At 35.5% G+C, this 24,999-nt stretch overlaps 1 protein-coding gene across 15 annotated transcripts in view; it reads right to left on the reverse strand.

The window, feature by feature from the left end:
- Nucleotides 1-24,999, reverse strand: part of CCDC91 (coiled-coil domain containing 91) — a 367,727-nt gene that overhangs the window by 60,770 nt on the left and 281,958 nt on the right. For all 15 annotated transcript variants that reach the window (XM_033222559.1, XM_033222553.1, XM_033222558.1 and 12 more), the window contains one exon: nt 842-955. In XM_033222559.1, the coding sequence (XP_033078450.1) occupies nt 842-955 (114 nt within the window). The remainder of the gene's footprint in view (nt 1-841; nt 956-24,999) is intronic.

Raw genomic sequence — 24,999 nt, forward strand, 5'->3', positions numbered from 1 at the left:
TGTTTGTTTTGTTACATTATGTAATGCAATATATGTTTGCAATATATATATTTACACACAAATATTTAAATATATTTATATAATATATAACATATACTAAGTATATAAAGAAAACATCCTAAAACACTGTATGTGAAAAATTTTATTATATATTTTATATATATATTTATTACAGAGAAGATTACAGTAAACATCTAATAAAGAGTTTCTTATTTTGTGTATTGCTTAGAGGACTGAATATTTGTTGAAAAGACAACAAATCAAGTTAGTTCCATCATTTTCAGCTACTGCTCAGAATAACATTAATAAAACCACATTGTATGAAAATGATATTTGTTTCAAAGCTTTAATATGCATTCTAAACTCTTACAAGCATATTCTGAGTTTTGGTTTTGAAGTGGCACTATGGCAGAAGAGCCTGAATTTGCTAACTGTAATTATGTCCATTAGAACTACAGTGGTGTTAATACAGTCAGAAAGCTTAAAGGATGCATATACATGTCTATAAATATTATAAGAAATTAACAAATGTATGGCAAAAGACTAAAAATGTAGAACTGTCTATTATCTTTGTGAGTAAAGCTAAACTGGAAACGCTATAGGTTATTTCTAGGAGTCTACCAAGAAATTATTCACTGTTGCTTTTTGCTGACAGATGGGATTTATGTTTATAGACATAACTATCAGAATATATAATTATATCAGAAAATATCCTTAGATGAAGATTCGTAAGTTAGATGACAGAGGGCATTTTAAATATTTTACAATTTCATGGTATTGTATGGAAGTCACTGACTGAGTTTACTGAAGTACAAATTAAAACTCTTCAGGAGATACTTACCCTTTTCTGTTCTTTTATATACTCTATCAATTCATCTCTTGTTCTTTTCACTGCCTCTTCCACAGCCTTTTCACTTCGTTTCTGCTCTTCTATTATTGCTGCCTTAACAGTTTCCTGTTTGTGGGAGAAGGCAAAACAGTCAGGGAGGTAAGCACCATGACATATTTGTGTCCATTTCATATAAACTAAAAATCCTCTTCAGCGGGTTTCAGTTCATTCTATTCAAAGTGTACCTTTACACAGGAATAAGAACTTATAAAATCTTTTGGGATCTTTTAGAGATTTCACAGAACCCCCTTTCCCAAACTGAGTGAAAGGGAAAGGAATGGAATATGCCATTTACTGCAGGGAGTGCCTGACAGACTCCAATGGCTTCCTTACCAACCTTTCATTTGATGTTTACATGATTCATTGCCTTCCTGTATTTTGCACTATCCACATAAGACTTCCAACTTGTGTTTATTCTTCCAAGAACACTCTAATGCTCTAGCTGTTTTATTCACGTTTAATACTGCCATCATACAATAATCAAGTGTGGTCTGAGTGGTAAGATTTACAGCTAGTTTGGTCCTCTTGCCAGGTTAAGATGTTGTGAGCTGGACACCATAAGTAAGAGGTAAAAATTCCACCCAGTGTGCTAATATTAGAAATGAGAGATCCAGGGAGGGAAATAGTACTCTCCGTTTATTGAAATAGTAATCAGGTACTGAAGAGATTTCAGAATTGCAAATACAGAAAGCAAGCTAAAATTCTGTAAAACTACAACACTTCTCAGGAAGTCATGATATTTTCTGCTACAATAGTATATCATGAAATGGAATGAATGCCACGAAGCAAAATCTTTTCATTCCCATCTGTAGGTACCAATCTTTTTTATTGGACATCAAGGCAATGAATTGGAAAATGGCTTGAGTTTCTCATAATATTTGCTTCAGTTTTGATTCTTGGAGGTTCTGCTCTTTGTGGAGTGTATGTAGGACTTAGCTTAGTTTCCCCCAATTAATTTTAGATATTTATATGTAACTCAGAAAATATAAAATAATAGAAAGGACTCTGTATTTCAAATCTATTTACTGTAAAAAATGGAGATGTGGAAATATATAAACACAAAGCAAGACACACATATATATATACTTGGATATAAAGAAGATAGGATAAACTGTACATACTATTTTCTAAACTCTAGCATTTTTTACATAGAATATATCTTGGACATTTTCTTAAGACATTACATATTCTTTATAATATGATTTATATCATATTATAGGGCTACATAATAATTTATTTTACCAATTTTTAATCATGGGTATTTTGGTCATTTTAAATAAAATACAGTAGTGACAAACATCCACATATGTATCTTTGTGCTACATTGCAGTTATTTACTTTGAACCAATTCAAAAAGTGGAATCATTTTTGGCCAAAGGATTTAAACTCAATATATCTTTTGACATTTTGTACAAATTTATTCTTATAAGCAGGTCATAAGAATGGCTATTTCTTGCATCCTTGATAACATTTATTTTCATCGGTTTTTACAATCTTTGCCTACTTGCGGAGAATGATATCGAATTTTATCCCGTACTTTTAAAAGATTATGTGAGTTGAGCATTTAATTTATAAAAATATTGGCAATAGCCGGGCGCGGTGGCTCGAGCCTGTAATCCCAGCACTTTGGGAGGCCGAGACGGGCGGATCACAAGGTCAGGGGATCGAGACCATCCTGGCTAATACGGTGAAACCCCGTCTCTACTAAAGAATACAAAAAACTAGCCGGGCGACGAGGCGGGCGCCTGTAGTCCCAGCTACTTGGGAGGCGGAGGCAGGAGAATGGCGTAAACCTGGGAGGCGGAGCTTGCAGTGAGCTGAGATCCAGCCACCGCACTCCAGCCTGGGCGACACAGCGAGACTCCGTCTCAAAAAAAAAAAAAAAAAAAAAAATATATATATATATATATTGGCAATACACACGTTTTCTCTTGTCATTTGCTTGATCATATCGTCTACCACTTTAATATTGGTATACTTATTTATTCCCTTCCTTATAAAATTAACTGAAAATTCTGAAAGTCTTTGATAAATTTTACTATTTTATTTTCGGTCACCGAGTACACTAAATGTTGGTTCCATTGATAGAGTACAAAGTTGTTTCCATAATTATTTCAAACGATTAAAGTTGAAAAACTATAGCAATTTATAAAAGAAAAACATGAGAATAAAACTATTTAGCATCTGCTATTATAATTCTTATTGACTTCACACTTGCAAATTTAGAATTTGAAGTTATTCAAATTTAGAAAGATAAAAATATTACATACTAAGCTCTCTGAAATAAAACACCTTAATAATTCTGTAGTGAAGAATATGAATATTCACATTATATGAGTAAATTAAAGGTATTAATAGTTTCACATTAGTTCAAGTCAGGTTTTGCTAACAGGTGAGTTACAAAAATCTTTAGTTTTCAGGGCTTTTGAAATTTTACAACTGCAGATAAAAAACTGTCATAAGAAGCATGTTAGTAAATCTGACCAGGCCTGTATGATTAAAAGCAAAAAGCATCAATTTAAATCAATGGGCTATAACCAGAAAAACATGAAGAGTTAGTGAAAGTTATTCAGTTAACACTTTTGAGGGAGCTAAGTGTTTATATTATTAATACCTTCTCAGTTGAAATTTTTGAGGCTCTACAATTCCTTGTTTTTGAGCTGGCAAAGGACCATTTACAGTACAAAATTTCCCTTGATTCTAAACTCCCCAGTTGGGAGTTAAGTGACAGTCAAGGTTGTGAAGCTCATCCTGAAAAACTGCTCATCTATAAATTATTCCTTTGAATGTTATACAAAAGTAAAGTTTAAGACTTCCACTTTCTAATCAGGCCCAATTCTGAATTAGTTAGAACTGATTAATACATTTTGTTTGCGTGTATGCAAGTGGTATGTGAATATCTGCCTGCATGTTTTGTTTGTTCCATAAATTAAATATATCATTCCTGGGAGTCATGAGAAGTAATCTAAAATAAAACATAGCTTGCAAGGAATAAACAGTTGCCACCAATAAGTACATTCAAATAGGAAATTCTGAAAAGTATTTTCCAAAATATTTTGGTGGTAACACCACCACTGCACAATATTCTTTAAGGAAGGGTTTCTCAACCTTGGAACTACTGACAATCCTTTGCTGTGAGGGAGCATCCTGTGTGTAAGCGGCATACCTAGTATCTATCCACTAGATGGCTTCCAGTTGAGAAACACTATCCTAAGGTGAATAGTTTGGAATGAAAGGTACTCAATTGTATATATGTTATGCTGTATTTGTGAAAATATATCAGTCATATTTCTTGTCATATTGGAATGTTTTTATCTAAAAATATATGCAGAAACATCCTATCCAAATGATAATCTAACTAGTGTTTAAATGTGGAGAAAGTTCCATATACTGTTTTTTAAAAATAAATGACTGGAATTAGTTTTTATACTGTTATGATTAAGTAGGTCATGTTGAAAGTCATTCAGGGCTAAAAGCTTATATGATACTTTATACAAGATGTTATAATTCCTCTTTACTGTTTAAAGTGTGGTTATGCTTTAGTATCCATTGAATCTACCATACATTTCAGAAATCACAGGATTATGAGCCAGCAAAATGCCTGTGGTTGTCTGCCCTTTATCAGGGCAATTTTGTTAAGGATTGTAAACATAGCTCAATTACAGAAAACAAGTATCACCAACTAACTGAATTCTGGTCTGTGGGTTGTAAACCATAGTACTATGTGGTTGTGTAATTTTCTGAGGAAATTGTGTGTTCTACTTATTTTTTGTTCCTATACAAAATATATGCATATTATCTAATTATGTATTATTTTAAAAGCTACATGTGGTTGTAGAAACGCACCTTAGCAAATGAGTGATAAACTAGAGATGCAAAGACGAGATATCACATGTTATACTGGGTTCTAGTTTGTGGTTGGTAGCAAACCCTGTTCATACATTCATCTGTCAAATATGTCCTAAATACCTATTTTGTATAAAAAATAGTCCCAAATACTGAAAGCTACATTTGTCCATCTCTTGATAAGTTTCTAATTTACTTGTGAAAATAAAATATAAATGCACAGAAACTGAAATAACAGTATACTAAAAGAGATCTTAAAGGACATTGTGGTTAATGAGTGGTGGTAATACTGTTTGAGTTATAAGGAAGGAGATATCACAATGTCTACAATGGTCAGAGAAAACCTTAAAAAAATAGGTGAGCTCTGACTTGAGGTTTAATAGGTGTTTCGTGTGTGTAAAGAAGATGAAGACCGAGGGATCCATATAAGTAGCTAATATTGAATGTTATTTAGGAATAATAGCTTATATGACATTCGGTACAACAGTGCAAAAATAGAACCTGAGTGTATGTTTGAGGCTTCTGGCTACAAATGAAGGCTCTCTTGGGAAAAGTGGAAAGAAAGGAAGGCTGGAACCAAGTATGGGGACCCTGAAGGCTTACAGCTGATGTCAGCAACCCAAGATGTAAAGAGCTACCAATAACAGCATATAGACTGGTTGCTCTTCTTGCCACTTGTATAGTCTTTACATAAGTCAGCAAACAAACATAGTCTTTATTAACCTCATACATAGTCATCCTTGCCTCACCCCCAATGATATACCAAAAGGAAACAGGCGAGCTCATTAGCACAACATCTTCAAAAGTTGCTAACTCTTAAACATTGGTCTAAACAAAGAAAACAATAGACACATTTTCATTTCCTTCCTATATGGGCAAAGTATTACTCATACAGTATCATCCTACGTCCACAGCCAACAACTCTGATCTAGGGTATATATGTCAGAAATTTGTATCTGTGTTTGTAATCCCAATGTACAAATAGAACAGTTTCATTTAAAGTTAGGAGAAAGTCTTCTAGATTGTCCAAAATTCCATTCTTACTAAGAAAAACTAATATTTGGTAGTATGGGTAGAGTGATTCGGGGGTAATAAACTATAATCCTTGTATTGAATGCAGTTTTTTTAACCAAAATACTAGGAAAATAAGTGACATTTTAGTGTCTGTAACAAGCAACCCCCAAAATGAAACAAGTGTGTATAATCAGAAATGTAATTTTCTAGTAACCATAATGTCTCCATTCATAGGTATTACTAAATAGATATCTTACTCCATTTTCTGCTGCTGTAACATATCACAGACTGGGTAATTTATACAGAAAATTGATCCATGGTTTGCCTCGTGGTTATGGAGCCTGAGAAGTCCAAGACCAAGGGCCACGTCTGGTAAGAGCTTTCTTACTGCATCATAACATGGCAGAATACATTACATGATAAAAGAGGGTAAGAGAGGGCAAGAGCACTCAAGACAGAGGGAAAATAGGGGCCAAAATGTGGTATTACATGATATTATACAATGAACTTTTTTCCTGCAACACACATAATTTTAAAGTTGTTCTGTATTGTTCTCAACCAAGGCCAAAGTTAATTTACTAGGAAGGAGCTGCAAGCCCATCTGTAAACTGTATCAATAAATCTCACAATCTTAATCCTCTAAAAATTTAATAGATATACAGTACCATGTAGCTTAAAAGTATAATACAAATCACAGTAAGTAAGGCTACCAAAATATTTTCATGAATACTATAACAGCTACTTATGAAGGGATTAAAATACTTCCTTCTCCCTCAGTGTGAGTTCATGTATCCTACGTTCTATCCCTGCAAATGTTTTCACATGATCAGCATGATCTTCTCAGTGACAATAAGCCTTAAAAAAATGAAGGAAGGCAGTGAATTAGAGTTGACTTCCAGGTCAGATAAACATGAGTCAACACTTGTACTCTCTTGAATAAAATTTTAACTCTCTAATTCCTTAAAATTTGTTTATGTTAATATATGTAAAGAAAAATTTTAACATACAAAATAAGATAAATAAAATACCATGCACAGCACACTATGTGCCCCTCAGTTTAAGAAGTAGAATATTTTCGATAATGGTGAAGTCCCTGTGTAACCATCCCTATGAATTTCATCCTTACCAGTTTCCCATTTCCCAAAAGAAGCCACTTAACCTCTTTTTTTTTTTTTTCCCGTTTCATGTTCTCTCAATATTTCTAACATTCTTATTGCAATTTTACAGTTTCCGGCATTACTTTTGAGTTTTCAGTGTGGAGGATGAGGAATTTGCCTTATTTCTTAGAACCACTCCAAAATCTAACACATAGATATTTTAGTCCCCCTATCTTCCCACTTCAGATAGATTATGGATTTGGGTAAATCTATAGTAAATATATTACTTTTTGCCATTTAACAACAACATTAATCCTTAGTGGCTTAAAATAACAACCATTTATGTAGACCTGGGATCAGCAATCTACTACCAATGAGCCAAATCCGGTCCGTTGCCTGTTTTGGTACAATCCACTAGATTAGAATACTTTACACTTTTTAATGTTGAAAAAAAGAGAATATTTCATGGCATGATTTTCATCCAATCATACGGCTGTTTGGTGTATTACAAACTGTAGTGATGTAGCAATAATTTGGCTGCATTTCAGTGCCACGAATGTTGTCCTAATGTAACAGAATTATCACTTTTAACTTCACTGCATGTCTATCATCCCAAAACAAGAAAAAACGACTTTGTTGCACTTTTAAGGCAGAGTGTGATTATTTTGATAATGGATTAGATGTCAAAAAAGTGTTTATTATGCAATGAGACCATAACTGTGCTAAAAGAAATAATAAATGTGTATATTACCAGAGTAAACACTCATCACAATATTCTCAACAGGCAAGTAATTATCGAAAAATTACAAAATTTACAAAATTTAAAATCCCTCAAGACAACAGATTTCTTACACACGTGCACACACACATACATAAACTTCAACTAAAATTAAATTTCCAAGCGGATCATTTGTTAGTCAAGTCAGAAAAGCCATTTATCAATAAGTTTTAAAAATTGTGCTTAATTAAAGCAGCCAAGTAAATGCTCTTCTGAGGGGGAAGAAAGGAACTTGTTTGAACAGCTTTTTGTGAGAACAGGTGCTTGATGAGATTGAGGTCATCGGTAGCAAAATCAATAGTCAATTAAAAAACAAAGTAAATGATTTTTGAGTAGTTTTCTCGGCTCTTCATGAGTCAGATGATTCATTGAATTATTTATTTCAGGAATCAATGCCAAGTTTGAAGTTATTCAAACTTAGGCTTTATGAATAGTCTGCATGGAACAACTATAGGTAGGAAACTTTTCAAAAAAGGTGAGAAACATTAATATAGTACAACCTGGCTTGGAATCTGCTAAGATGTGTTAACAACTGATGACAGTAAAAATATGTGTGGAATGAAAGAAGGCTTAGCTGAACAAATGTCTAAAACTTGTGAAAAAGTAAATTATTTAAAACTCATAGTTACTTATCAGGAAGTGTTTTGAAGAAAATATCTGAATTTACCATGTATTACTGAACAAGCACTACTAACAGTGAACTTCTTTTGCTTGTGTGGACTAGGCCATTGTCAGTTCTATTAATTTCTGTCTGAAACTGAAGCTCAATATCCTGACTTGCCATCCTATACAGCAGTCCAATGGCTTAGCAGTAGTAAAGATTTGCTGTGATTGTTTCTGAGCTCAGGGCTTTGACTGAAAGTTTTTCTGAATAAGAAGAACCACTCAATCACAATTACCAAATAATGAATAGCTTAAGACATTAGCTTTTGTTTCAAGCTAATGTTTCTTAATGAATTAAATAAAAAATTACAATGCACAATAGCACTTATCTGCAGCAAGACTTATACTATGGGGTAGTCATTTGAACTATACTCAACACTGTTTGAATCACAAGTAAAGTCAAGCTCCTTTATACACTTCCTATGCATTAACAGCTTAAAAAAAAAAGTAAGGCTTCTATTTCCACACATTTATGAACTCAAACTACAGTTCCAGAAGTTCCAGACATAGATGCAAGTGCAAAGGAAGCTTCTATATTTCCAAATCCATTTATGCATTTCAGAAACTTTCATCTAACTTTCAACTGGAAGTAATTGATCTGCACTGCAATGACATGCTAAAAGGAAAATATTAAGAGAACCTAGAATTCTATAAATACCTCCCAGTAATGACTATACTCAATCAAAATTATATATTCATTTATTACTATAAATATTTAGCATACTTGTCTGTGTGAAAAGACATTTTAAAGATTAAATATGTAGAATTTCATTATAGATCAGCATTAACAACCAACTAATGAACATTTGTGACCAATTTTCATGATAGGTATAACTAGCTTTAAATAAGCAAATGTTATTACCCCAAAGAGAATTCTACTCTTTTCATTAGATCTATATTAAAAATTGTAATCCATTATTAATATATTTTAAATTTCAATACAATTTTTTTCTCATTATATAAGCACCTATATAATATTCTCAATTAAGCCTCTTAGTCCATGAAGCCTTCTATCTTGACCTCTGCAGAACAAGTCTGCCAATCTCTGATTTAGGTCATGATTCTGCAAGGTGATAATCTGGGATGGGTTCAGCTGTGTGGTTCTTTTTTCTCTTAGCTGGGCTCTTTCATGTATCTGCAATCAGCCGCTCAATCTATTGTAGCTGGCTACTATTAGCATGGCTTCAGATAAGAGTGCTTGTCTATTTCTTCTGTCATCTCCCATTCTCCAGTAGACTAGTTCAAGATTTTTCACATGGAAGTTGAAAAAGGTTTCAAAACAGTGTGAAAGCATGTGAGGCCAGTTAAGACATGATCTCAGAAATGAAACAATGGGCCGGGCGTGGTGGCTCATGCCTGTAATCCCAGTACTTTGGGAGGATGAGGCGGGCTGATTACTTAAAGGCAGGAATTCGAGACCAGCCTGGTCAACATGGCAAAACCCCGTCTTTACTAAAAATTCAAAAATTAGCCGGGCATGATGGTAGACACCTGTAGTCCCAGCTACTCAGGGATGCTGAGGTACGAGAATTGCTTGAACCCAGGGGGTGGAGGTTGCAGTGAGCTGAGATTGCACCACTGCACTCCAGTCTGGGTGACAGATCAAGACTCCACCTCAAAAAAAAAAAGAAAAGAAGAAAGAAAGAAAACAATGTCACTTTAGCTATACTATATTGGCTTGAGTAAATAATTATTACGAGTTAATGCCCAAATTACCTCCTAGTTGTATATATCCTCTCAATATGCTTAAAGATATGAAACATTTCTGTTTGTCTTCTTGGAGATACAACTCCTTGACCTATCTCCAAACTGGATTGGTTGTTCTCTAGGTCTGTTAAATAAATGTCCATTCTGGGATCTCCCTCAGTCCTATTCTTGTGGGTTCCCTATATATTCCTTGAATTGAATCTCCCAGCTTTCTAGATCCCAATGGATTATTTCTTCTTGGTTTACTCTTTGCTGTGGTAGAGTAGGTCCTCCAGGAGATTCCTGAGAAAAATATATGAGATGTAAATGTTTTGATATCTAGTTTATCTGTAAAATGCCTTTATTGTACCTTCACACATAATTGATAGTTTGGTCAAGTGTAGATATTTAGGTTGAAATTTTTTGCAGAATTTCATAGGTTATTGAGAAGCCTATTCTGAATCTTCATAATTTGCAAATTGTTTTTTCCCTCTGAGAGAACTTTTACGTATCTAGGCTCTATTCCGTTCCTCAAAAATTTCATGATGAACCTAGTTACAGGCCTATCTAGAAACTCATGTCTTACAATCTAGAAATTCATGTTCTTTAATTTCAGATTTAATTTCATGAGATAATAACACAGTATTATGATTTCCTGCATTGTGTTGCTTTTTGTTTCTTCAAAACTATGTGAAGAACTTCTTCAACTGATTGTCTAATTTTCTGATCTTTTCATTTCTATTTTTCATTTCTTTGGGTTTTTACACTCTTTTCCCATCCTCTGGTAACCATCCTTCTACTATCTATTTCCATGGGTTCAACTGTTTTGATTTTTAGATCTCACAAATGAGTGAGAATATGTAATGTATGTCTTTCTGTGCCTGGCTTGTTTCACTTCACATTAGGAACTCCAGTTCCACTCATGTTATTGCAAATGACTTAATCTCATTAACAATGATGTAATTCATTTCTATGGCTGAATAGTCGTTGTTGTGTGTAAGTACCACAATTTTTTTAACCTATTCATCTATTGATGAATACTTAAGTTGTTTCCGAATCTTGGCTATTGTAAACAGTGCTGCAACAAACAGAAGACTGCAAATATTTCATTGATACACTGATTTTCTTTCTTTCAGGTATATATCTAGCAGTGGGATGGCTAGATCGTATGGTAGCTCTATTTTTGTTTTTTGAGGAAGCTCCAAACCCTTCTCCATAGTGGTTGTACTAATTTACAGTCCCATCAACAGTGTATGAGGGTTCCCCTTTCTCCACATCCTTGCCAGGCATTTGTTCTTGCATGTCTTCTGGATATAAGCTATTTTAACTGGGGTGAGATTATATCTCATTGCAGTTTTGATCTGCATTTTTCTGATTATCAGTGATGCTGAACATCTTTTCGTTTTTTTTTTTTTTTTTTGCCATTTGTATGTCTTTTGAGAAATGTCTATTCAAATATTTTCTCTATTTTTTAACTGGATTATTAGGTTGTTTCCTATGGCGTTGTTTGAAATCCTTATATATTTTGGTTATTAATGTCTTGTCAGATGGGTAGTTTGCAAATATTTACTCTCATTCTGTGGGCTGTCTTTTCATTTTGTTGATTGTTTCCTTTGCCATACAGGAGCTTTTTAACTTGATGTGACCCCATTTGTCCATTTTTGTTTTGGTTGCTTGTGCTTGTAGGGTAATACTCAAGAAATCTTTGCCCAGTTCAATGTTTTGGCGAGTTTTCCTAATGTTTTCTTGTAGTGGTTTCATAGTTTGAGGTCTTAGACTTAAGTCTTTAATCCATTTTGACGTCATATGTGGCAAGAGATGGGGGTCCAGTTTCCTTCTTTTGCGTACGGCTATCCAGTTTTCCCCGTACAATTTACTGAAAAGACTATCTTTTCCTCAGTATATGTTCCTGGCACCTTTGTCAAAAATGAGTTCACTGTGGGTGTGTGGATTTGTTTCTGGGTTTTCTATTCTGTTCCACTGGTCTGTGTGTCTCATTTTGTGCCAGTGCCACGCTGCTTTGGTTACTACAGCTATGCAATATAATTTGAAATCAGGTAATGTGAGTTCTCCAGTTTTGTTCTTTTTGCTTTGGATAGCTTTGGCTATTCTGAGACTTGAGTTCTCCAGTTTTGTCCTTTTTGCTTTGGATAGCTTTGGCTATTCTGAGACTTTTGTGGTTCCATACAAATTACAGGATTTTTTTTTTTTCTATTTCTGTGAAGAATGCCATTTGTACTTTGATAGAGATTACATTAAATTCACAGATTGCCTTGGGAAATATGGACATTTTAATTTATTCTTCCAATCCATGGACACAGAATATCTTTCCGTTTTTTGGTGTCCACTTCAATTTACTTCATTAGTGTTTTATAGTTTTTATTGTACACCTCTTTCACTTGTTTGGTTAGGTTAATTCCTAAATAGTTTTATTGGTACCTATTGTAAATGGTATTACTTTCTTGTTTTCTTTTTCAGATTGTTCATTTAGCATATAGAAATGCTACTGACTTTTGTATGTTGATTTTGTATCCTGCAACTTTACTGAATTTTGAAATCAGTTCTAAGTTTTTTCAGTAGAATCTTTAGGATTTTTCCAAATATAAGATAAAATCATCTGAAAAAAAAAAAATTGACTTCTCCCTTTCCAGTTGGGATGCCTTTTACTCTTTTTCTTGTTTGACTACTCTAGCCAGGGCTTCTAGTACTATGATGAATAACAGTAATGACAGTGGCATCCCTCTTGTGTTCCAGATGTAAGAATATAGGCTTTCAGTTTTTTCCCATTCAGTATGATATTAGCTGAGGGTCTGTCATATTTAACTTTTATTATGTTGAAGTATGTTCCTACTATACCGTTTTTAAAGGGTTTTTATGATGAAGAAGTGGTGAATTTTATTAAATGCTTTTTCAACATCTATTGAAATGATCAAATGGTTTTTGTCCTCCTTTGGTCAATATTTTGTATCACATTAATTCAGTTGCAAGTGTTAACCATCCTTGCATCCCAAGGATTAATCTCACTTGGTCATGATGAACAATTATTTAATATATTGCTGAATTTGGTTTGCTAATATTTTGTTTAGGATTTCTGCATCAATATTTAACAGAGATATTGGCATGCAGTTTTTTTTTTTTTTTTTTTTTTTGGTGTCTTTGGGTAATACTGGCTTCATAGAATGAGTTAGGAAGTATTCCATTCTCTTCTATTAATTGGAATAGTTTGAGAAGGATTGGTATTAGTTCTGATTTAAATGTTTTGTGAAATTCAGCAGTGAAGCCATCAGGTTCCCAGGCTTTTCTTCACTGAGAGACTTTTTCCTACAGCTTTAATATCCTTACTTCTTATTCATCTGTTCAGGCTTTAAATTTCTTCATGATTCCATCTTGGTAGGTTGCATGTATCTAGAAATTTGTCAATTTCTTCTACATTTTCTGATTTATAGGCAAAGAGTTGCTCCTAGTAGCCACTAGGAGATACCAGATGTAGTACAGGTACTAGATGAGATACCAAATGTAGTGTCTCCTTTTTCATTTCTGATTTTATTTGGATCATCTCTTTTTTCTAACCCTGGAAAATATTTGTCTACTTTGTTTACCTTTTCAAAAACTCAACTTTTTTGTTTCACCGATCTTTGGTATTGTTTTCTTCATTTCAGTTTCAGTGATTTCTGCTCTGATCTTTATTATTTCTTTTCTTTTACTAATTTTGAGTTTGGTTTGCTCCTCTTTTTCTAGTTATTTAAGATGCGTGGTTGTTTATCTGAAATTTTTCTTTTTTGATGTAGGCACTTAGAGCTATCAACTACACTCTTAGTACTGCCTTTGCTGTATCACATAGGTTTTGGTATGCTGTGTTTCCATTATGTTTCAATTTCTTTCTGAAATTTCTTCATTGACACACTGATCATTGAGGAGCATAGTGTTTCCTTTTCATGTATTTGTGTAGTTTCCAAAATTCCTCTTGTTATTAATTTATAATTTTATTCCATTTTGGTCATAGAAGATGCTTCATATTATTTAAATTGTTAAAAATGTTTTAAAACTTGTTTTGTAATTTTACATGTGGTCTATCCTTGAGAATGATCCATGTGCTGAGGAGAAGAATGTGAATTCTGTAACCTCTGAATAAAATGTTACGTATCTATTAGATCCATTTGCTTTATAGTGTAGATTAACTCCAGTGTCGATTTGTTGATTTCTATGTGGAAGATCTGTCCAGTACTGAAGGTGGGCTGTTTACATCTTCAGTTACTATTTTACTGGAGTCTCTCTCTTTCTCTTTCTCTTTCTCTCTCTCTCTCTTTCTCTCTCTCTCTCTCTCTCTCTCTCTCTCTCTCTCTCTCTAGCTATAATATTTGCTTTATACACCTGGGTGTTCCAGTACTGGGTACATATATATTTAAAACTGTTATATCCTTTTGCTTAATTGACTCCTTTTTCATCATATGATGACCTTCTTGTCTCTTCTTAGAATTTTTGTCTTGAAATCCATTTTGTTTAAGCATAGCTACTCCTGCTCCTTTTTGGTTTCCATTGGCATGGAGCATCTTTCTCCATCCCTTTTTCTTCCGTCTTTGTGTGACTTTATAGGTGAAGTGTTGTTTCTTATAGGCAACAGATCAAGGGGCCTTTTTAAAAATACATTCAGCCAGTTTATAGCTTTTGATTGGAGAGTTTAGTCCATTTACATTAAATGTCATTACTGATAGTAAGGGCTTACTCTGGCCTTGTGTGTGTGTGTGTGTGTGTGTGTGTGTGTGTGTGTGTGGTTGTTTTGTAGTCTCCTCTTCCTTTCTTTCCTTCCTTTTAGTGAAGATGATTTTCTCTGGTGATATGATTTGTTTTCTTAATTTTCATTTTTTGTGTGTTCATTGTATGTTTTTTGATTAGAGTTACCATGAGGTTTGCACTATCTTAGAACCCATTATTTTAAGCAACTTAAAATTGTTTGCTCAAATAAACAATCAAGGAAAACTTTAATTTCATCCCCATAGTTTTTAGCTTTTTGTTATTATTTATATTTTATTGTATTATGTCTTGAAAACTTCTTGTAGTCATTATTTTTGATTGGTTCATTGTTTATTCTTTCTCCTTAGGATAAGAGTTTACATACCAAAGTTACAGTGTTACAATACTCTGTATTTTTCTGTGTACTTACTATTACCAGAGAGTTCTGTACATTCAGTTGATTTCTTATTGCTCATAAAGGTCATTTTCTTTCCAACTGAAGTACTCCCTTTAGCATTTCTTATAGTCAGGTCCTGTGTTGATAAAATCCCATAGTTTTTGTTTGTCTGAGAAAGCATTTATTACTCCTTCATGTCTGAAGGATAATTTTGTTGAATGTACTATTCTAGCGTAAAAGTTGATTTCCTTCAGCACTTTAAATATGCCATGCCACACTCTACTGGCCTGTAAAAGTTTCCAGTGAAAAATCTGCTGCCAGACATACTAGAGCTCCATTATACGTTATTTGTTTATTCTCTCTTGCTGCTTTTAGGATCCTTTCTTTATCCTTGACCTTTGGGGGCTGGATTATTAAATGCCTTGAGGCGTAGTCTTTTTTGGATTAAATTTGCTTAGTGTTCTACAAACTTTTTGGACTTGGATGTTGATATCTTTCTCTAGGTTTGAGAATTTCTGTTATTATTCCTTTGAATAAACTTTCTATCCCTATCTCTCTATCTCCTCTTTAAGGCCAATAACTCTTAGGTTTGCCCCTTTGAGGCTATTTTCTAAATCCTGTAGGCATACTTGTTTTTTACTCTTGTCTCCTTTATGTATAGCCCGTTTTCAAACTCAGTAATTCTTTCTTCTGCTTGATCAATTCTGCTATTAAATAGCCCGTCTTCAAGTGCAGTAATTCTTTTTTTCTGCTTTGTCAGTTCTGCCATTAAAAGGCTCTGATGCATTCTTCAGTATGCCAATTGCGCTTTTCAATTCGAGTTTCTGCTTGATTCTTTTTAACTATTTCAATCTCTTTGTTACATTTACCTGATAGAATTCTGAATTCCTTCTCTAAATTGAGTTTCCTCAAAACAGCCATTCTGAATTCCCTGTCTGAAAGGTCACATATCTCTGTATCTCCAGAATTGGTCTCTGGTGTCTTATTTAGTTCATTTGGTGAGGTCATGTTTTCCTGGGTTTTTTTTTTTTTTTTTTTTTTTTTTTGAGATGGAGTCTTGCCCTGCCCCCCAGGCTGGAGTGCAGTGGCCGGATCTCAGCTCACTGCAAGCTCCGCCTCCCTGGTTTACGCCATTCTCCTGCCTCAGCCTCCCGAGTAGCTGGGACTACAGGCGCCCGCTACGTCGCCCGGCTAATCCTGGGTTATCTTGATACTTGCAGATGTTTGTCTGTGTCTGGGCATTGAAGAGTTAGGTATTTACTTTAGTCCCTGCAGTCTGGGCTTTGATGCATCCATCCTTCTTGGGGAGGCTTTGCAAATATTTGAAAGAAACTTGGATGTTGTAATCCAAGCTGGATTTTCTTTAGAGACCCCAAGATCAGTAATGCTGTGGTTCTTTCAGACTCATAAAGGTATAGTCTTGATAGTTTTGGACAAGATCTAGAATTCTCTGAACTACAAGGCAGAGATTCTTGTTCTCATTCTTTAGCTTCTCCCAAACAAATGAAGTTTTTCTCTCTATTCTGAGACAACTAGAGCTGGGGCCACCATCCCTAGGACTGTGCTGGGTCAGACCTGAAGCCAGCACAGCATTAAGTCTTGCCCAAGGCCTGGCTACCACCTAGTTTCGCTCAAAGCCCGAGGGTTCCACAATCAGGAAGTGGCAAGGTGAGCCAGGCCTATGTCCTTCCCTTCAGGGCAGTGAGTTCCCTTAGGCCCCAGGCAGGTCCAGAGGTGCTATCCATGAGCTGGAGACTAGAGTTAAAAACCTTAGATATCTACCTGGTGTTCCATTATACTATGGCTGAGCTGGAACTCAAACTACAAGGTACAATCCTTCCCACTATTCCCTCCCCTTTCCAAAGGCAGAGGAGCCTCACCCAGTGGCCACTCCATCTCAGGTCTACGTGAAGTACTGCAGACCTAGAGAAAGTACTGTCAGACTACTGCTGATGTTCCCTTAAGGCCAAAAGGCTCTTCCATTAGCTTGTGGTGTAGGCTGCCTGGGCTGGGACTCACCCTTCAGGAAAATGAACTCCTCCTCTGGCTCAGGACTGTTCCAGGAATGTCATCCAAGAGCGAAGTCCTAGAATTGGGAACCCTAGGGGTCTACTTGGTGCTCTACCCCACTGACACCAAGCTGATATTTAAGGTGCCGGACAAAGTCCCCTTTACTTTTCCCTCTACTGTTCTCTAGCAGGAGTCTCATCCTTTAGCCACCACAGCTGGGACTGTGCTGAGCCTCATCTGAAGCCAGCAAGTCTCAGAGGCTCACCCAAGGCCCTTGATATAGTACCTGGGTATTGCTGCTGCTTATTCAGGGCCCAAGGGCTCTTGAGTTGACAGGCAATGAATCCTGTCAGGACTGGGTCCTTCCTTTCAAGGCAGCAGGTTCCCTTCTGCCTAAGATGTGTCTAGAAATGTCACCCAGGAGCTAGGGCCTGGAAAGGAGGCCTTGTGACTCTCACCAATGCTCTATCCTGCTGTGGCTGAGCTAGTATCCAAGATGCAAGACAAAGTCTTCCCTACTGTTATGTCTCCTCTCCTTAAGTGGAAGGAAGGGGTCTCTTTTGGAGCTGGGAGCTGTACAACCTGGGGCTGGGGATGGGTGATGCCACACTACCTCAGCCATCCTAGCTAGTGTCTCAGTAGGTTGCCTGCTATTCCACTGGCTTTCGGCCTGGTTCTGTGCTAGGACTCGCCTAGGTGTTGCAGTCCTTGTGGCCTAGACTTCTGCATTCATTTTGGGCCCCAGAGCACTTTAGCCCATCGTGGTAAGGCTTGGGGGAACTCAAGTTCTTACTGACTGCTAGGATCAGTGATTCCCCTCTGGCTAAGGCTGATTTAAATGCTCACTCAGTGGGCAGGTGTCAGGTAAGTATGGTCTGGTTTTGCTTTCTGGTATAACAAGGGCAGCACTGAGTTCAATGCCTCCCAATTGCTGGCTCTTCTCCCCAGGGCAGAGAGACACTCTTTGGATGGGGAGAGGTGGTATCAGAGATTCAAGAGTGTTTTGCCTACCTCTTCAGTGTCTCTATCAGCAATATAAAGTAAAAATCAAGTACTTTGCTCACTTGTTTCTTTTATAAAGAAATAGACAGTTTTTATAAAGCTGCTTTTTCTGTGTAGATAGTTGTTAAACTGGTGTCCAGGCAGGAAGGATGGTCAGTGAAGCCTTCTATTACTATTCCACCATCTTGCTACACTTCTTCAAATAAAAAGTTTTTTTGTTCATTTATTGTTATTCTGACCAGGATTACCCCAAAATGGTCAATTTTTGTTATTACCCCCAGAGACAGACATGCTGAATTATATTTATCAGAAGCAAATGTTGTCAGTCACCAAAATTTCAAGCCTTAGAGACATGTTTGGTTTCATATCCTATTTCCAGTCACCAGGTTCAGTCTTCACCTGAAAATGTTTAACTGTCCTTTCTTCACTATTTCAACTGCCATCATGTCGGCTACGCTGCCCTCTTCATGCATATCAAGTATTCCAGCAACTTCTAGAGAGTATTCTTATGTTTAGACTTTTTCTTGCTTCTGTGCATCACATTTAAGGCTGTCCAGTTAATCTTCCATAAAAAATATTTAGCTCTTGTCCCTTTTGTGCCAGTGGAGCCTCTGGTGGCATTCTGTTTGTGATAATATTAAATCCAAATTTGTCTCTTTGACTTCAATGTTCTCATAATTGGCTCATGTATATTAATTCCATCTCTGTTTTACAATACTGTCCCAAAAAACATTTCGATTTGTTAAACTGATATCCACCAAACACTGTGCTCATTTCCATCTCTGTGTTTTCAACTGCCTCAACATGTTGTACTTGGTAATATTTCACTCGGTCTCAAATTGGAACGATTTATAAATTTGACATATTTCTGTAGTTCATTGTAATGTCTTTGAAAACAATGAGAAAGTTTCATTCATACTTGTAACTTCTGTAGAAGCTACCATGTTTTCATGTATATAGTAAATACTAATGTCATGTATATAGGAAATACTGCAGTTTCCCGGACATGCCATGCTTTGCTTTCCAAGCTTGGAATGATTTCTCTTCATGCTTCTCCTCTGTTTAATAAACCTACTTCTCCTTCTTCGTGATTCAGTTTAAGTATCATCATCTCTAGGAGCCTTTCCTGAAATGTTTCAGGCCTTCTAGTACTCCTCAAATGTGCTCATAGAATACCTTATATTTTATCACTCTCAAAGCACTCTGTAGCTCAAAATTATAATTATCAGTTTACTTGTCCATCTTACCAACTTGACATCCCTTTGAAACCACAGACTATATTTATGACACAGCATAGTCTTTATAACTAGAATACAACCCTATAGTATCTGGTACAGACTACAGATGCACAGTTCATCGTAATGAACATGTGAATTTGTTTCCCCAATTCAAAGAAAACCTACTTAAGAGTAGAGACTATGTATTACATTTCTTGTGTCTCCCAGAGCAACTTACTCAATGGGTACACACTAGATTACAGCTTCTCACAACTGTCTTAGTTTATGGCTCTCTTGCTGTTTCAGCAATTTTTTTCATGCTCCTACTAGGCCAAAAGAAATACCTAGTTGTTCCATAGATTAATTAGGTAGGTGATAACTTAGCCATTTGGAAAGATAATATATAAAAATTGAGAGGAAACTATTTTTATTTCATCCTTTTTTTTTTTTTTTTTTTTTTTTTTGAGGCGGTGTCTCGCTCTGTCGCCCGGACTGGAGTGCAGTGGCCGGATCTCAGCTCACTGCAAGCTCCGCCTCCCGGGTTCACGCCATTCTCCTGCCTCAGCCTCCCGAGCAGCTGGGACTACAGGCGCCCGCCACCTCGCCCAGCTAGTTTTTTGTATTTTTAGTAGAGACAGGGTTTCACCGTGTTAGCCAGGATGGTCTCGATCTCCTGACCTCGTGATCCGCCCGTCTCGGCCTCCCAAAGTGCTGGGATTACAGGCTTGAGCCACCGCGCCCGGCTTTATTTCATCCTTAACTATAGTTCCTTACTCATGAGAATTTTGTACATAGTATGCACTGCAACACTTCTTAACCCTTGGAATAAGATGGGACAATAATACTCTGGTGTTCTGTTCCACATTGGTTTTTGCATAGTACTTGCTTTTTATCTCAGCAGCATCCAAAATGCCAGCTTCACAAAGATATAATAAAAGAGAAAGAAACGTAACATAAACAAATATTGACAAGCTGGTAGTTCATCTGGTTTCAAGAGCTCAAGTATTGCTGCATTACCTTCTGGTTAAAAAACAAAAACAAAAACAAAAAACCTTCAGCATCCTTATGAATTCTTTGCAGCACCCCCCTCTTGATACACAGTTTGGAAAACTACAGCATTTGGTAATCATCAGTACCCATCTGTTTAGCTGCTGCTTATTATGCATGGCACTATGCTAGGTGTGAAAATTACATCAGTAAATAACATGGTAATAATAATAGTAGCAGTAGTATCAACAACAGTGGCCATCCTAGCAAGAACAACACATACTATGTTCCAGGCACTGTGTTAAGTAAATGAAATGAATTTATGCTGCCTTATTAGCAATTTAGTGGTACTGAAGATTCTGTGACCCAACAAAGATGTGTGTGAAAGACATAGAGCTAAATGAAATAAATATAAAAAGTATTAAAATAAAAATATAAAAGTCATGCTTTACATTTTTGGGTTAAAATTTAACAAAATGGTCAGGTATATTATCATTTGATCCTCAGGATGATTTTGAGAGGCATGTATATCCTGAAATTTAGAATACTTAGGCTACTTAACCAAATTTATAAGCTTATAAAACAACAATATAAGTATTTTAAATGTATTGTAAAATGATTTTACAGTAATTATTTCAGAAACAAATAACTTTTTACAATTAAATTATAAAATGATAAATTTGTGAAATATTAGTAATTGGGTACAAATCTGTGAAGTAGGAATTTGCCCTGCACCTATAATACAGGAATAGAAATGATATCCATAGTGTAGAAAGAACAGTAGAGATTATATTCTTTAATACACACATTCTTCAACCTTCCACCCAATCCATCTTTTTAATACTGCATATAACGATGCACATTTTGCTAGATCAATTGTGATTTCATAATTTCAGCTTGTACAGTCATACACCGTATGATGATATTTTTGTCAATGAGGGACCGTGTATGCAACACTGGTCTCTTAAGATTATAATAGGTATTTTTACTGTTGTCTTTTTTTGTTTAGATATGCACTTACCATTGTGTTACAACTGCCTATAGTACTCAGTACAGTAACATGCTGTATTGGTTTGTAGCCTAGGAGCAACAGACTATACCTAAATAACCTAAGTGTGTGGTAGGTTATATCACCTAGGTTTCTAGAAGTATACTCCATGAGATCTGCATTGCAAAATCTCCCAGTGACGCATTTCTCAGAATGTATCCCCATGGTGAAGAGACAAAAGACAGCAGTGAGGTAAAAATTTTCACCTACTTCCTCTAATTTGTCCCTCTTCAGCTAAGTTAAAAAATATATATATACACACACATATATCTATAGATATATAATATATAAAATAATATGTAATATAATATATAATATATAAAAATATATACATATAATATATAGATATATCTATCTATAGATATATAACTAAAGAGGAAGAAACATGTATAAAAGTATACACATACACATATATGTATATATACTTTTTTATACATAAACATATAGTATACATATATAAAGTATATACACACATACATATAAAAGTATATATGCATGCAAATATGTGAAGAATGTGGCTTTATCTTTTATTCTTTTCAAGGCTAAACACTTCAACTCCTTCAACAGTATGTGACAAGGTTTCCTGCTTTATCACAATAACACCTAATATTTGCATGCTATTTATGTTTTCTAAGCTTTTTCACTAATCTATTATCTTTCTTTTTTGACTTGTTTCTAAGGGCCTCACAACAACTAGGCAAAGCAGGTATTATTAATCCCATTTAGAGATCTGAAAGTGGAGCCTCATACATTTTTAAAACTTGGCCAAAATTACATGAGTCACAAGCTAGGACTCAAATCTAACCCTCTTTACCCCTCAGCACATTTATTTGACAATCGGTTAAAATTCTTTTAATCACAAGTAACAGAAAATTCAGCACAAATTGACTTGAAGGGAAAAAAAAAGAAAGTTACAGTCTCATGAGAGAACATAAAAGAACTTTAGTGTGGGCTCCATCTAGCATGCAAACAATGTGATCGGGATACCAATTTCTTCAGTTCTTAGTTCTGCCAATGATGTTGTTTCTATTTTCTCAAAAGCTCTACATATATGCTCCCAAGACAATTACTAACAGCTTTAAAGATTTTCTCATTTTCTTACTGTGAAAAACAGAGTTTAATATACCTGAGGAGGCAAGTCCTCAAATTGCGTCTGAAGAGCTTGGCTCAAATTATGTATGCATCCTTGGAACATGGGGATGGAAAACAATTATTAGCCTAGATCAACAAGTACCTATATGTAAATTAGAAAGTAGGTTAAATTTCCTCTAAACCACATCGCTAAAAAATAAACTATCACATTGGGAACAGAGGAATAGATGCTGAGGAGGTACAAATGAATGTCTAAGACATTCTCATTCTGATTTGGAAATGTCTCTTTGAAAACATGGTATCTTTTGAATGTATATGAATGGTATAATTAAATGTAATGCTTCTATTTGACCAGTGAAAGAGAGTGTACTACTTTACTATGACCTAAAAATTCTACTTGTATTCATGCAGCCATTCATCACTGTAGCGCAAATATACACTAGTTGTTCAAAGTAAACATTTTTCTGAAGTTGAAAGTAATTATCCTTGACCTCTCATTTTCCAAGTTTTTCATTGAGTAACAATAATAAGAATCAGTTCAGTTTGGCATCCAACTGACAGTGTGATGAATACTTCTTCAAAAATGGGATAATAACATCCAAAGCACTATTTTAAATAACTCTAATCTTGGTAAAATGTTCCAATTAAAAGCTACCAAAACTCTAAGAGCCAAATTGTGTTGTTGGAGACCCAGTTGATTTTTTAAAGATTAGTATGTCTCCTTAAAATATAATAAATACACAGTATATATACTTTTGTATGTGTATATATAGTATGTGCATATATACTTTTATACATAAAGTATACATACATAAAGTACATACATTCATACATATAAAAGTATATATGCATGCAAATATGTGAAGAATGTGGCTTTATCTTTCTTTCTTTTCAAGGCTAAACGCTTCACCTCCTTTAACAGTATGTGACAAGGTTTCCTGCTTTGTCAAAATACCACCTAATATTTGCATGCTATTTATGGTTTCTAAGCTTTTTCACTAATCTATTATCTTTCTTTTTGGACTTGTTTCTAAGGGCCTCACAACAACTAGGCAAAGCAGGTATTATTAATCCCATTTAGAGATCTGAAAGTGCTGGTCCTATATATTACATCTATTGCAGTTTGTTAAGATTCAGCTCCTCCTTTCAAGGTAATCTGTTGGAGAAGACATGGGTCTTTTTATAATAATATGGCTGAGCAGTAGTATAGTTATATACTGAATGCTCAAGAGGAGATCTTGATTTAATCTGCAAGGAGGAAATAAAAATTTTATGGAGGGTAAAAAATGGTGAATTATGAAATAAGAGTGGGTTTTGCCAGGCAGGAAGCAATGGGATTCTAGGCTGATGGTGCAGTATGAACCAAGGCCCAAGACCATAAAATAGAACACTATAAGTACCAGCCATTTGCTTCTAAAAGCAGGAAATGTGAAACAGAGCAGCAGAAGATGAGTTAGACAGGTAAAGACCAGATCAATGAAAGATGTATGTTTTATGCTAAGTCGTTTGAACTTTTATCTTACAGGCTACAGGGAGGCACTGAAGAATTTCAAGTGGGAGAATGACATCCATTTTTTGCATCCATTTGTGAAAAGACACAAAACTGGAGGTAAAGAAGTCTATATAGGAGGTCAAGGTAAGCAATAAAAATATTTACTGAGACAAAGATAACAGGTTTGAAGTAAGTGTATATGTTTAAGGATTATTTTTCAGGTAAAATAGAAAGGTTCTGATAATTAAAAAGATGTGAGGTGGGTGGATTACAAGGTCAGTAGTTGAGACCAGTCTAGCCAATATGGTGAAACCCCATCTCTACTAAAAATACAAAAATTAGCCAGGCATGGTGGCATGCGCCTGTAGTTGTAGCTATTCGGGAGGCTGAGGCAGAAGAATCACTTGAAGCCAGGAGGCGGAGGTTGCGGTGAGCTAAGATGGTACCACTGCACTCCAGCCTGGGTGACAGAGTGAGACTCCATCTCAAAAAAATAAAATAAAATAAAATAAAAAAGATATGCAAATGAGGACAAAAGGGAAAATCTAGGATGAATTCTCATTCTTTGGACTGGAGAACTTGGCAGATGTTGTGTTACAGACATCTCACTGAATGACTATAACTGAAGAAAAATAGAAGGAAGAAAGGACTTGGATGAAAAGGTATCATTTCTCTATAGATATGATACATTTGATAATTTAAAATGTCATTATGATTTTATTACCAACTAGGTTACTATCAAAGTATTGTAAATAAGAACGTTTTTTTTTTGAGACGGAGTCTTGCTCTGTTGCCCAGGCTGGAGTGCAGTGGCCGGATCTCAGCTCACTGCAAGCTCCGCCTCCAGGGTTCACGCCATTCTCCTGCCTCAGCCTCCCAAGTAGCTGGGACTACAGGCGCCTGCCACCTCGCCCGGCTAGTTTTTTTGTATTTTTTAGTAGAGACAGGGTTTCACTGTGTTAGCTAGGATGGTCTCGATCTCCTAACCTCGTGATCCGGCCATCTTGGTCTCCCAAAGTGCTGGGATTACAGGCTTGAGCCACCGCGCCC

The sequence above is a fragment of the Trachypithecus francoisi genome, unplaced genomic scaffold, assembly GCF_009764315.1.
Source record: "Trachypithecus francoisi isolate TF-2019V2 unplaced genomic scaffold, Tfra_2.0 Lachesis_group11, whole genome shotgun sequence".
Lineage (NCBI taxonomy): Eukaryota > Metazoa > Chordata > Mammalia > Primates > Cercopithecidae > Trachypithecus > Trachypithecus francoisi.